This window comes from Palaemon carinicauda, chromosome 12, assembly GCF_036898095.1.
Source record: "Palaemon carinicauda isolate YSFRI2023 chromosome 12, ASM3689809v2, whole genome shotgun sequence".
NCBI classification, from domain to species: domain Eukaryota; kingdom Metazoa; phylum Arthropoda; class Malacostraca; order Decapoda; family Palaemonidae; genus Palaemon; species Palaemon carinicauda.
The window spans coordinates 2356898-2371897 of record NC_090736.1 but is presented as its reverse complement, the minus strand read 5'-3'; the positions used below and the strand labels follow the sequence as shown (position 1 = coordinate 2371897).

At 34.2% G+C, this 15000-nt stretch overlaps 1 protein-coding gene across 1 annotated transcript in view; it reads right to left on the bottom strand.

The window, feature by feature from the left end:
- Nucleotides 1-15000, bottom strand: part of LOC137651169 (protein O-mannosyl-transferase TMTC1-like) — a 120719-nt gene that overhangs the window by 57651 nt on the left and 48068 nt on the right. The window contains exon 2 of the mRNA XM_068384309.1: nt 1-332. This exon is cut by the window's left edge and continues 250 nt beyond it. Within this exon, the coding sequence (XP_068240410.1) occupies nt 1-148 (148 nt within the window). The 5' untranslated portion in view covers nt 149-332. The remainder of the gene's footprint in view (nt 333-15000) is intronic.

Genomic DNA, 15000 nt, shown 5'->3' with positions numbered 1-15000 from the left:
CATTCGCGAAGCATTCCGGCCTGTTGCAACAAGGATCTACGGCTATACACCTCGGGGGGCATTGCGTCTGTGGCGTCCTCTTCCTCTTTCTCGAGGATTGGTAGCACAGATGACATGACTCGTCTCGCTCAGTCATGCTGCATGCCATGACGAATAGATCAAACACCTCTAGGGCCAAAAGCCCAAACACTTTCTATTCCTCTCTATTTCCAGTTGGTCCTACTTTGCTTTCAACAATTTTTGCATGAAAGATAATCACCACCTCATATACTATCAAATGTCCTACATCTCGTCCTTAGCATTTTCTGGTCGAAGAACACTCTAGAGTCATCCTGCAAAGATAACAAAAAAAAAAAAATTAAATCATTAATCACATTAAGAACATGGGTTACTTTTAGGAAAAGTATGTAAATATTCAGCCGTCATTTTTGACGGGTCGTGTACATTAGACATCTATTCATTACAAATAACTGGTAAGAATTTTCTAAAAAGGGTATGGATTCAAAAGGGGCAGGGGGTACCTCCCCCCTGCCTCACCCCTTCCCCTCAAAATAAAAAAAAAGTTATTAAATAATCGAAATATAAAATCTCGCTTTTAAGAATCTAAATAAAAATTGTCTAATAACTTGAAAGACCGGCTGATGACTGAGATATGACCATTAACGATAGAAGAGATTCTTTAGCTATGGTAAGCACCTCTTCTAGGAGAAGGTCACTTCAAAATCAAACCATTGTTCTTTAATCTTGGGTAGTGCCATAGCCTCTGTACCATGTTCTTCTACCGTCTAGGATTAAAGTTCTCTTGCTTGAGGATACACTCGGGCACACTATTCTATCTTATTTCTTCTCCTCTGGTTTTTGTTAATGTTTTTATCGTTTAAATAGGATATATTCATTTTGATGTTACGGTTCTTAAAATATTCATTTCCTTGTTTCATTTCCTCACTGGGCTATTTTCCCCGATGGAGCCCCTGGGCTTATAGCATCCTGCTTATCAAACGTCTTCTTTTTATAACACTGATATAATATAGAATATAATATAGCATTAAGCTCAAAACACTCCACCTAAGAAAAAAGATGTCAATTGTCACACGTAAGATTACAGATATTATGTACCATTTTGTACCATTTCACCGTTACAGGCAACACGTTGCTTATCCTCCCGACCTGCCCGATGACGTAGGCAACCGCTGGAACGAACGAGCCTCATTTTTGTATTAATGAACGAAATTTATCTGTCGAAACTCGTTCGCCAAAACCCCATAAATCCAAAATGTTATGGGGCAAGTGACCGTGATATGACCATTAGAGTATATTAAACGTCTCTATTACTTTGATTTACGACACATAAATCTGATACTAGTTTTTTTTAAAAGTGATTGTGCATTATCGTTGAAGTTTGGTTCTGGATTGACATAAATCTGGGGGAAAATTGCTTACGAGGAAGGGATAAAAGGCCTATACTTGCTTTCAGTGTAGATTCACTTTTATAAATCACACTTGTTCTTGCAATCTGGGGGTAAAATTGCTTACGAGGAAGGGATAAAAGGCCTATACTTGCTTTCAGTGTAGATTCACTTTTATAAATCCCACTTGTTCTTGCAATCTGGGGGAAAATTGCTTACGAGGAAGGGATAAAAGGCCTATACTTGCTTTCAGTGTAGATTCACTTTTATAAATCCCACTTGTTCTTGCAATCTGGGGGAAAATTGCTTACGAGGAAGGGATAAAAGGCCTATACTTGCTTTCAGGGTAGATTCACTTTTATAAATCCCACTTGTTCTTGCAATCTGGGGGAAAATTGCTTACGAGGAAGGGATAAAAGGCCTATACTTGCTTTCAGGGTAGATTCACTCTTATAAATCCCACTTGTTCTTGCAATCTGGGGGAAAATTGCTTACGAGGAAGGGATAAAAGGCCTATACTTGCTTTCAGGGTAGATTCACTTTTATAAATCCCACTTGTTCTTGCAATCTGGGGGAAAATTGCTTACGAGGAAGGGATAAAAGGCCTATACTTGCTTTCAGGGTAGATTCACTTTTATAAATCACACTTGTTCTTGCAATCTGGGGGAAAATTGCTTACGAGGAAGGGATAAAAGGCCTATACTTGCTTTCAGTGTAGATTCACTTTTATAAATCACACTTGTTCTTGCAATCTGGGGGAAAATTGCTTACGAGGAAGGGATAAAAGGCCTATACTTGCTTTCAGTGTAGATTCACTTTTATAAATCCCACTTGTTCTTGCAATCTGGGGGAAAATTGCTTACGAGGAAGGGATAAAAGGCCTATACTTGCTTTCAGTGTAGATTCACTTTTATAAATCCCACTTGTTCTTGCAATCTGGGGGAAAATTGCTTACGAGGAAGGGATAAAAGGCCTATACTTGCTTTCAGTGTAGATTCACTTTTATAAATCCCACTTGTTCTTGCAATCTGGGGGAAAATTGCTTACGAGGAAGGGATAAAAGGCCTATACTTGCTTTCAGTGTAGATTCACTTTTATAAATCCCACTTGTTCTTGCAATCTGGGGGAAAATTGCTTACGAGGAAGGGATAAAAGGCCTATACTTGCTTTCAGTGTAGATTCACTTTTATAAATCCCACTTGTTCTTGCAATCTGGGGGAAAATTGCTTACGAGGAAGGGATAAAAGGCCTATACTTGCTTTCAGTGTAGATTCACTTTTATAAATCCCACTTGTTCTTGCAATCTGGGGGAAAATTGCTTACGAGGAAGGGATAAAAGGCCTATACTTGCTTTCAGTGTAGATTCACTTTTATAAATCCCACTTGTTCTTGCAATCTGGGGGAAAATTGCTTACGAGGAAGGGATAAAAGGCCTATACTTGCTTTCAGTGTAGATTCACTTTTATAAATCCCACTTGTTCTTGCAATCTGGGGGAAAATTGCTTACGAGGAAGGGATAAAAGGCCTATACTTGCTTTCAGTGTAGATTCACTTTTATAAATCCCACTTGTTCTTGCAATCTGGGGGAAAATTGCTTACGAGGAAGGGATAAAAGGCCTATACTTGCTTTCAGTGTAGATTCACTTTTATAAATCCCACTTGTTCTTGCAATCTGGGGGAAAATTGCTTACGAGGAAGGGATAAAAGGCCTATACTTGCTTTCAGTGTAGATTCACTTTTATAAATCCCACTTGTTCTTGCAATCTGGGGGAAAATTGCTTACGAGGAAGGGATAAAAGGCCTATACTTGCTTTCAGTGTAGATTCACTTTTATAAATCCCACTTGTTCTTGCAATCTGGGGGAAAATTGCTTACGAGGAAGGGATAAAAGGCCTATACTTGCTTTCAGTGTAGATTCACTTTTATAAATCCCACTTGTTCTTGCAATCTGGGGGAAAATTGCTTACGAGGAAGGGATAAAAGGCCTATACTTGCTTTCAGTGTAGATTCACTTTTATAAATCCCACTTGTTCTTGCAATCTGGGGGAAAATTGCTTACGAGGAAGGGATAAAAGGCCTATACTTGCTTTCAGTGTAGATTCACTTTTATAAATCCCACTTGTTCTTGCAATCTGGGGGAAAATTGCTTACGAGGAAGGGATAAAAGGCCTATACTTGCTTTCAGTGTAGATTCACTTTTATAAATCCCACTTGTTCTTGCAATCTGGGGGAAAATTGCTTACGAGGAAGGGATAAAAGGCCTATACTTGCTTTCAGTGTAGATTCACTTTTATAAATCCCACTTGTTCTTGCAATCTGGGGGAAAATTGCTTACGAGGAAGGGATAAAAGGCCTATACTTGCTTTCAGTGTAGATTCACTTTTATAAATCCCACTTGTTCTTGCAATCTGGGGGAAAATTGCTTACGAGGAAGGGATAAAAGGCCTATACTTGCTTTCAGGGTAGATTCACTTTTATAAATCCCACTTGTTCTTGCAATCTGGGGGAAAATTGCTTACGAGGAAGGGATAAAAGGCCTATACTTGCTTTCAGGGTAGATTCACTTTTATAAATCCCACTTGTTCTTGCAATCTGGGGGAAAATTGCTTACGAGGAAGGGATAAAAGGCCTATACTTGCTTTCAGGGTAGATTCACTTTTATAAATCCCACTTGTTCTTGCAATCTGGGGGAAAATTGCTTACGAGGAAGGGATAAAAGGCCTATACTTGCTTTCAGGGTAGATTCACTTTTATAAATCCCACTTGTTCTTGCAATCTGGGGGAAAATTGCTTACGAGGAAGGGATAAAAGGCCTATACTTGCTTTCAGGGTAGATTCACTTTTATAAATCCCACTTGTTCTTGCAATCTGGGGGAAAATTGCTTACGAGGAAGGGATAAAAGGCCTATACTTGCTTTCAGGGTAGATTCACTTTTATAAATCCCACTTGTTCTTGCAATCTGGGGGAAAATTGCTTACGAGGAAGGGATAAAAGGCCTATACTTGCTTTCAGGGTAGATTCACTTTTATAAATCCCACTTGTTCTTGCAATCTGGGGGAAAATTGCTTACGAGGAAGGGATAAAAGGCCTATACTTGCTTTCAGGGTAGATTCACTTTTATAAATCCCACTTGTTCTTGCAATCTGGGGGAAAATTGCTTACGAGGAAGGGATAAAAGGCCTATACTTGCTTTCAGTGTAGATTCACTTTTATAAATCCCACTTGTTCTTGCAATCTGGGGGAAAATTGCTTACGAGGAAGGGATAAAAGGCCTATACTTGCTTTCAGTGTAGATTCACTTTTATAAATCCCACTTGTTCTTGCAATCTGGGGGAAAATTGCTTACGAGGAAGGGATAAAAGGCCTATACTTGCTTTCAGTGTAGATTCACTTTTATAAATCCCACTTGTTCTTGCAATCTGGGGGAAAATTGCTTACGAGGAAGGGATAAAAGGCCTATACTTGCTTTCAGTGTAGATTCACTTTTATAAATCCCACTTGTTCTTGCAATCTGGGGGAAAATTGCTTACGAGGAAGGGATAAAAGGCCTATACTTGCTTTCAGTGTAGATTCACTTTTATAAATCCCACTTGTTCTTGCAATCTGGGGGAAAATTGCTTACGAGGAAGGGATAAAAGGCCTATACTTGCTTTCAGTGTAGATTCACTTTTATAAATCCCACTTGTTCTTGCAATCTGGGGGAAAATTGCTTACGAGGAAGGGATAAAAGGCCTATACTTGCTTTCAGTGTAGATTCACTTTTATAAATCCCACTTGTTCTTGCAATCTGGGGGAAAATTGCTTACGAGGAAGGGATAAAAGGCCTATACTTGCTTTCAGTGTAGATTCACTTTTATAAATCCCACTTGTTCTTGCAATCTGGGGGAAAATTGCTTACGAGGAAGGGATAAAAGGCCTATACTTGCTTTCAGTGTAGATTCACTTTTATAAATCCCACTTGTTCTTGCAATCTGGGGGAAAATTGCTTACGAGGAAGGGATAAAAGGCCTATACTTGCTTTCAGTGTAGATTCACTTTTATAAATCCCACTTGTTCTTGCAATCTGGGGGAAAATTGCTTACGAGGAAGGGATAAAAGGCCTATACTTGCTTTCAGTGTAGATTCACTTTTATAAATCCCACTTGTTCTTGCAATCTGGGGGAAAATTGCTTACGAGGAAGGGATTAAAGGCCTATACTTGCTCTCAGGGTAGATTCACTTTTATAAATCCCACCCGTTGTTGTGGGGATTTTAATAGATCGTGTGGATTTCAACCTTTTCTTATTATATTTCAGCAGTAAAATGTCACCTATTACCAGGCTTGCCAGTTTGTCCCTTTTCAGGCCCAAAACAAATCAAATTTAGCCTTTTTAAAGTTGATTGGCTTTTAATAAGAAAAAGGATATGCCTTAAACACTATATATTTGGCCTTTTTCTTCTAATAGGTGGGCCTTTTAAACCCGCTGTTGATTAGAAGTTGTCCTTTTCACATTTAGAAATCTGGCAACCCTGCCTCTTACGGCAGTGATGTAATGAAGAATCGGGGATGAATAAGGAAAAAAGGGTTTTGAGTTACATTAAATGAGCTGCGGTACAATTTTAAACTCATTCAAGACAATAACGACTCTGGAATAAATAAAGAAAAAACTGTTTTGAGTTACATTCAACTGCGGTACAATTATCAGCTCATTTAGGACAATAATGACTGTAGAATAAATAAGGAAAAAACGGTTTTGAGTTACATTCAACTGCGGTACAATCAATTAACAACTCATTTAGGACTAAATTAATTTGCATTTCTTTTCAAGGAATTTTTTTTTAAATGCTGCTCAGGTTTGATGATAATAACCATTCCACCTGTTCTTTGTGGTGATTCTAATAAATCGAGTGAATTTCAACCTTTTCCTGTTCTATTCTAGCAGTGCAATATCACCTCTTACGTAATAAAGAATCTAGAATAAATAAATAAGGAAAAAAGGGTTTTCAGTTACATTAAATGAACTGCGGTACAACTTTTAACTCATTCGAGGTAATAACGACTCTAGAATAAATAAGGAAAAAAGGGTTTTCAGTTACATTAAATGAACTGCTCTAGAATTTTCAACTCATTCAAGACAATAACGTCTCTAGAATAAATACGGATAAAAGGGTTTTCAGTTACATTAAATGAACTGCTCTAGAATTTTCAACTCATTCAAGACTAAATGAATTTAGATGGCTTTCCTAAAAGAAATTCTTTAAAACTGCTATACAGGTTTAATGTTATTAACATTTGATGCTGTATTTCCACAGTTAACACCAGAAGAATTATTCCTTTAAGTAAAACGTTAAAATACTCTAAAACTCTTAATTAAACAAATGCTGTAAAACTTCCGCATAATTTCCACAAGAAGATTTGCATGTATTTTAGATATTATTTTAGATATAATCATCATCATCTCCTCCTATGCTTATTGACTCATGGAGCCTCAGTAAGGTTTTGCTAATTGTCCCTATCTTGAGCTTTAAATCAATACTTCTCTATTCATCATTTCCTACCTCATGCTTCATAGTCCTCAGCCATGTAGGCCTGGGTTTTCCAAGTCTTCTAGTGTCTTGTGGAACCTAGATGAACGTTTGGTGAGTTAATCTCTCTCGGGGAGTGTGAAGGCCATGCTCAAACCTTCTCCATCTACCCCTCATCATGATCTCATCCCCATATGGCACTCGAGTAATCTATCTTATGGTTTAATTTCTAATCCTGTCATGACATTTAATATTTTGCAGGGGGCGTAACTGCAGTGTCACAATCAGTCCAAAGGTTAATTATACCGTAACTATAGGAAGGAAAGATAACAATGGCTAAACTATGGCATGGAAAACTAAATTAGCACTCAGTAGAGCGCAGACCTCCGCCGCGGCAGCTTATTTGTCGACGTTTTGCTCGATTTTGACCTTGACCTTTAACCTTGACATTTATTAATTGGCGTGGGTTTTCATAAACTCAAATATGAACCAAGTTTAAGGTATCTGTGACAACGATGTCCAAACTTATGGCTAATTACGTGAATTGAACATTTTGCTTGACTATGACCTTAACCTTTGACCTTGACATTCCAAAATTTAATCATTTCTAGTTTCTTACATAAAAGTTAATCCCTGCATGTTTCATTACACTAAGATTAAAATTGTGCCCAGGAGCCTGTTCACAAACAAACACATACACACAAACGCATGAATAGGGGCGAAAACATAACTTCCTTCCAACTTCGTTGGCGGCGGTAATAACAATGACTAAATTATCGACGCAGAATCAGTAACTGTAGCGTGACTATCAAGCGGGGTTTATATGGTCGAACGGTTCGTCGAACCCGGCTGTCGAACTTGCTTACCAAATGGTTCGAAGAGGTGAAGTCAACCACAAATGCATAAGGACAACGAAGCCCCGCCCACAAAAGTCAGGCGAGAACAGACTTTCTTCGAACTGTTCGAAAAACGTGTTCGACAACCAAATACCCCGTTCACACGTTCGAACATTACTTCAAACACGTGTCTGTCGATCTGCGTTCGACGAACCGTTCGACCGTGTAAACCCGCTTTAGTTATTCCGTCTCTTATACCAAGAACAATTCGCTTGGGTAGTGAGAATTGTGTTTAAACTTTTAAGGTAATTATCTTAGTTTGGGGTAATTTTCATAGTTTCAAGGTAATTCTAAGGTAATTTCGGCTTTACTACCTTAAAATTTAAGGAAATTGGAAAAAAGTTTTAAGGTAACCTAAGGTAAAAAGCCGAAGCATTTAAGGTAATATCCACATGGCACATGCTCGAGTTTAAACTCTGATAATTTTCTACACAATCAATAATTATCATCAAAGCCTCGTGAAATCTTCTAAGCTCTTTCTTAATTACCCGTAAGCCGATCTAAAGATAACATTTCAGATATAAATTGCAGGACGGAGTATTAAGCAATTCTGTAATGATCGTTCATTGAAAAGGATTTTGATCCCAAGGGCATCAATATTATCAAGACGAGATTTCAGTTAGGATTATTTGTTTTCTAGTCCAAAGAGGATAAAAATAAAGAAAAGAAAAATAGGGTTAGCCCAAGAAAATCAAAAGAAAGGAAATAGGAAAAAAAAACAGAGCAATAATATAATAATTTAAATGGTACATTTATCACACACAAAAAAAAAAAAAAGAAAAAAAAAAAAAATCTGCCACTAACATATGTATCATCAATATTTGACATAGTTAATAGTTTATATAGGGCATATCTGTTTTGACATTGTTACTGTTTTTAGAATGATTTATTGTTAATTTATTCTCATCATTTATTCATTTCCTTATTTCCTTCCCTCACTGGGCTATTTTTCCCTATTGGAGCCCTTGGGCTTATAGCATCTTGCTTTTCCAACTAGGGTTGTAGCTTGGCTAGTAATAATAATAATAATAATAATAATAATAATAATAAAATAACCCCGTCTGCTGATTATTTTCTATATGTTAGCGCATCTCTCTCTCTCTCTCTCTCTCTCTCTCTCTCTCTCTCTCTCTCTCTCTCTCTCTCTCTCTATATATATATATATATATATATGCATATATATATATACACATATATACATATATATATATATAAATATATATATATATATATATATATATATATATATATATATATTAAATTATAAACAAAATACGCTATTATAACACTTATCCTTCTACATAGTTACCACGCGATGAATACAAGACTTATTTTTTTCCAAAGAATAGTTATTACTCTCCTCGATTGTTTTGTAATCTTTCCCTCATTCGGACATACCTTACACATCTTGGTAAGCCATTTAATGAAGTTATCATTACCGATGGTTTTGATTTACACATTCATTGTATTGTGAAAATGTTGAACGCATAGATGAAAGAAAATGTATATTGAAACTGGAAACTGGTGTTTACTGAAATGGATAATCTATATTTAGAGTAAATCTTATTATGCGCGGTATCGTCAATACTAAGGAGGCAAGCTTACTCCAATATCTGCACAAGAACTATAGTCCATTTCTTTTAGCGAGGCATATTTGCACCGACTCGCAGCAGTGCCCTTTTAGCTCGGAAAAGTTTCCTGATCGCTGATTGGTTGGACAAGATAATTCTAACCAATCAGCGATCAGGAAACTTTTCCGAGCTGAAAGAGCACCGCTGCGAGTCGGTGCAAATCTGCCTCGCTAAAAGAAATGGACTATAGGGGGGCACCCAGTAAAGAGCAGACCTCTAACTTATTCCCCGACCTTTCGCTTGAGCGTGACCTTGACCTTTGACCTTGACCTTCTAGAATTTAATAATTTCCAGCTTTTAACATGGCAGTTTATCTCTGCATTTTTCATTACTCTAAGATTAAAATTGTGACTAGGATGCTTTTCACAAATAAACGAACACACACACACAAGGTTGACCTTTGACCTTGACCTTCTAAAATTTAATAATTTCCAGCTTTTTACATGGCAGTTTATCCCTGCATTTTTCATTACTCTAAGATTAAAATTGTGACTAGGATGCTTTTCACAAATAAACAAAAACACACACACACAAGGTTGACCTTTGACCTTGACATTCTAAAATTTAATAACTTTTTACATGGCAGTTTATCCCTGCGTTTTTCATTACTCCAAGATTAAAATTGTGACTAGGATGCTTTTCACAAATAAACAAACACACACACACACACACACACACACACACAAGGTTGACCTTTGACCTTGACATTCTAAAATTTAACAAATTCCAGCTTTTTACATGGCAGTTTATCCCTGCATTTTTTCATTACTTTAAGATTAAAATTGTGACTAGGATGCTTTTCATAAATAAACAAACACACACAAACACAAACAAGGGATAAAACATAACCTTCCAACTTCGTTGGCGGAGGTAAAAAGCTGACTTCCGAAAAAGAAAGCAATCGGCCCAATAGAGTACCTTGTAGTTTAAAGCAATGAGAGTCAATGTTTTTGTTGTTGTATTAAGTATTAAAAATATTGTAAAATATATATCGTAAAAGTGTTATATCTGTGTACATAGATACTTGCTGTATATACTATGTAAATTTACTTAATAAAAAAAAAAGTTCTCAAAAAAAAAAGAAAAAAAAATTGAAGCTGAAACCTCTCAATCAATTATGCAAACACGAAACAATAGATGCGCTTGATCCTCTACTACATACGATTAAACAGCCGTTAAGGGGACGTTTGTACATTCCAAAACGACCCAATTTCCGTCTCTGATATTGACAATTGGCTCATTATCCTGAACAGCGCCGGTTCCAATCGGTGGCCATTCTATCGCTGATAACGGATTGCCATTAGGACTGGCAATTTACTCTGTGATTGAGGATCGCCATTGCATTCATGAACGCGTTGATAAGGACCATAAATAAGAAGAATAATGAAACAACAAATCCGTGTAGTCATTTCAACTCGATATGCAACAGTCTCTTCAACTTTTAAAACCTTTACGATCTGAGTTTTGTAAATCGAAATGTCACAGTGCCTTCGAAAACTTTAACTTTTTGTTACCGATACTTATTTTTGTTTCGTCTTTCTTTTAAATACTTCAACTTTTCGTTACCGATACTTATTTTTGTTTCGTCTTTCTTTTAAATATTTCAACTTTTCGTTACCGATACTTATTTCTGTTTCGTCTTTTTTTTTCTTATACCCACAGTAAATGCTATATACTGTATAGTATATTTACTGTATATTAAATATATTCAATTTCTTTTGCCGTAATGTTTATTCAGATAGGTCATGAATAGCTGAAACGAAACACGTTAAAATCAAAATATCCCTACTTTTGAATATATCGTTGTTATTGCAATACAAACACTGAAATACAGATTCCTATAAATCTAGGATTTACCAGTTGAATTCAGACACACACACACACACACACACACACACACACATATATATATATATATATATATATGTATGTATGTATATATATACATATATATACATATATATGTGTGTGTATATATATACATATATATACGTACATATATATATATATATATATATATATATATATATATATATATGCATATATATATTTGTATGTATATATATATGAATATATATAAATAAATAAATAAATAAATATACATATATATATATATATATATATATATATATATATATATATATATCTTTCTGAGTGGCGATACCTTAACGATGATGGTGGTTTGCTGTGATAAATCAGACAAAAATTTCTCACTATCACCAATTTGCAGTAGCCAGTGTGGTAATGAAAATTGGCCAAACTCCAGAAATGAAGAATGACATATCTGATGCCAGAAACGGCAGTATAATTGTTGCATATAAGAAAAAAAAAGTGATATCTTGAGATAACATTTACTCATGAAACCCTTTTCTGATCTAAATCTTCTTAATTCCATCTATCTCTCTGTGTTTTACAACCATACTCATAGAAATATCGATAATATTACTGAAACTATTAGTGTTTCATAGAAAAACGATAATAATGCAGCAATAAAGAACAGATCAAGTGGTTTTATTATAGCTTTGACGTTTGGCACATTGGACCAATATTATATCCAGGACATTTCTCTTGATTAAGTCATTTAAAATAGAATACTGTGTTGACTTTTGACTCATTTAAAGGTTACAGCTTAAAGGTGTCTGGTTTCAGTTCCAGTCTCATCAGAATAGATGCTCACCAGAACGTCAGCCCACTGTGTTGCCCAACCACAGCATTGGCCTCCCCAGTAAATAGCTTAAACTCATGGTCCTGGGCGGGGATCGATCTGCTGCCATGCGAATGCTAGGCGAACACGTTGCAAGAGTTTAGCTAATGGATACCAAAATCATATCTTTTGGAAGAGGATTTATAAAGTCTTTGGCTCTTGAATAATACCTGTAGATGTTTCATCCAGACGAAATAAATTATAGATTGTAGCTTAGCAATTAACAATAATAATAATAATAATAATAATAATAATAATAATAATATTCTCAACATGAATGATCATATACGAATAAATAAACTTAACAAAACTATTCATAATTATCACCTTTTTCTATATTGTGGCTATATTTCAACACTACTGTTATTTTCTTTTCTTTTTTATATTTTGACAAAATGGAAATATTTCTTTACTTTGTGAGATTTAGAAGAAACTATTTTATTTCTTGATTCTTACCTGGCATTTGGGGAACGTTTTTTAAATGTAGTTCATATCATTAAGTTCGGTGAGCCTCTACGAACAGTTCGATGATCGCGCAGTGAACCACGTTTAGTAAATTAATAGGAAAATTAGTTCCAATTGTAAGCCTTTTATTCAAAAGTCCCTAGAGTGGACATCGCCTGACATTCACAAAAAGTGAAATTAATTACACATGTACACACACACAGACATTCCCCACACACTAATATATATGTGTATATATATATGTATATACATACATACATACATATATATATATATATATATATATATATATATATATATATATATATATATATATATATATATATATATATCAGACTCTCAACTGGGCTCCACAAGGCACTAGAAGAATTGGAAGAACCCAGGCTTACGTGGCTAAGGACTATGAAGCGCGAAGTAGGAGATGATGAAAGGACAAGTATTGAATTAAAAGCTCAAGATAGAGACGATTGGCGAAATCTAGATGATGATGAAGATGGTGATGATGATGATGATTATATATATATATAAATATATATACATATATATATACAGTACATATATATATATATATATATATATATATATATATACATTTATATATATTTATGTGTAGGCAGGTACGCGTATGTATATATATATATATATATATATATATATATATATATATACATATATATATATATATATATATATATATATATATATATATATATATATATATATTTATTTATATATACTGTATATATATATATATATATATATATATATATATATAAATATATATATATATATATATATATATATATATACAGTACACAGTATGTATGTATGTATGCATGTACCTACATTTCATGAAATTCTCCTTTAAGCGATAGAACACTATGCTCTCTCTCTCTCTCTCTCTCTCTCTCTCTCTCTCTCTCTCTCTCTCTCTCTCTCTCTCTCTCTCTCTCTCTCTCTCTCCTACCATTTATCTCCATTAGAATTTTGCATTCAATCACACGAATAGTAATGATAATATGAAATTTGTGTTTATTTTATAATTCACATGTTTTATCTTTTCACTGCATTCCAATTTATCATGCGTAAAATTCTGAAATTTGTCTATTTCAAAAATCTATCTTATTCTGATTCATAATCCAGACTCACGTCTTTCGGTATCACTAGTCTGTAATGTATCACTAGTCTGTAATGTATCACTAGTCTGTAATGTATCACTAATCTGTAATGTATCACTAGTCTGTAATGTATCACTAGTCTATAATGTATCACTAGTCTGTAATGTATGACTAGTCTGTAATGTATCACAAGTCTGTAATGTATCACTAGTCTGTAATGTATCAATAGTCTGTAATGTATCACTAGTCTGTAATGTATCACGAGTCTGTAATGTATCAATAGTCTGAAATGTATCACTAGTCTGTAATGTACCACTAGTCTGTAATGTATCACTAGTCTGTAATGTACCACTAGTCTGTAATGTATCAATAGTCTGTAAAGTAGCTCGTCTTTCGAAATCTGGATTTGAAAATAATCTCTCAAGGTCTGTTTCCATTTCTCTCTTATGTGTTTTTTGTTAGTTTCTGTCTTTGGAGTTGACCTTACGACTTTCGAACGCGGTATAATCTTAGAAGTTCGAAACTTCTTCTTTGACAGTCATCTCTTGACAGCGAAAGAAAGATAATAATAATAATAATAATAATAATAATAATAATAATAATAATAATAATAATTTCAATGATGATGATGATAATGATAATAACAATAACAATAACAATGATAATAATAATAATAATAATAATAATAATAATAATAATAATAATTTCAATGATGATGATAATAATTATAATAACAATAACAATAATAATAATAACAATAATAATAATAATAATATTAATAATTTTTATGATGACAATAATAATAATAATAATAATAATAATAATAATGATAATAATAATAATAATTTTTATGATGACAATAATAATAACAATAATAATAATAATAATAATAATAATAATAATAATAATAATAATTTCAATGATAATAATAATAATAATAATAATAATAATAATAATAATAATAATATTTTTATAATAATAATAATAATAATAATAATAATAATAATAATAATAATAAGACAAGACCAATGACATCAGATCTCGCCAGACTCTAATAACTTCATTGGACAAGATCCAGGAAACCTTTTTTTTACATTAGACGAACTTCATTAGACCAACGCAGATCCATTAAAAGAGGGACAAAGTTCCTCCAGGGAGGGAGGGGGGGGGGGAGAAGAAGATTACCTTCCATAATGGTCAAAGTTTTGTTACATGACTTCGGTAACAAGAAAATCATTGAGAGATTTTGCTCTCCGAAAGTTTTGGATTATATC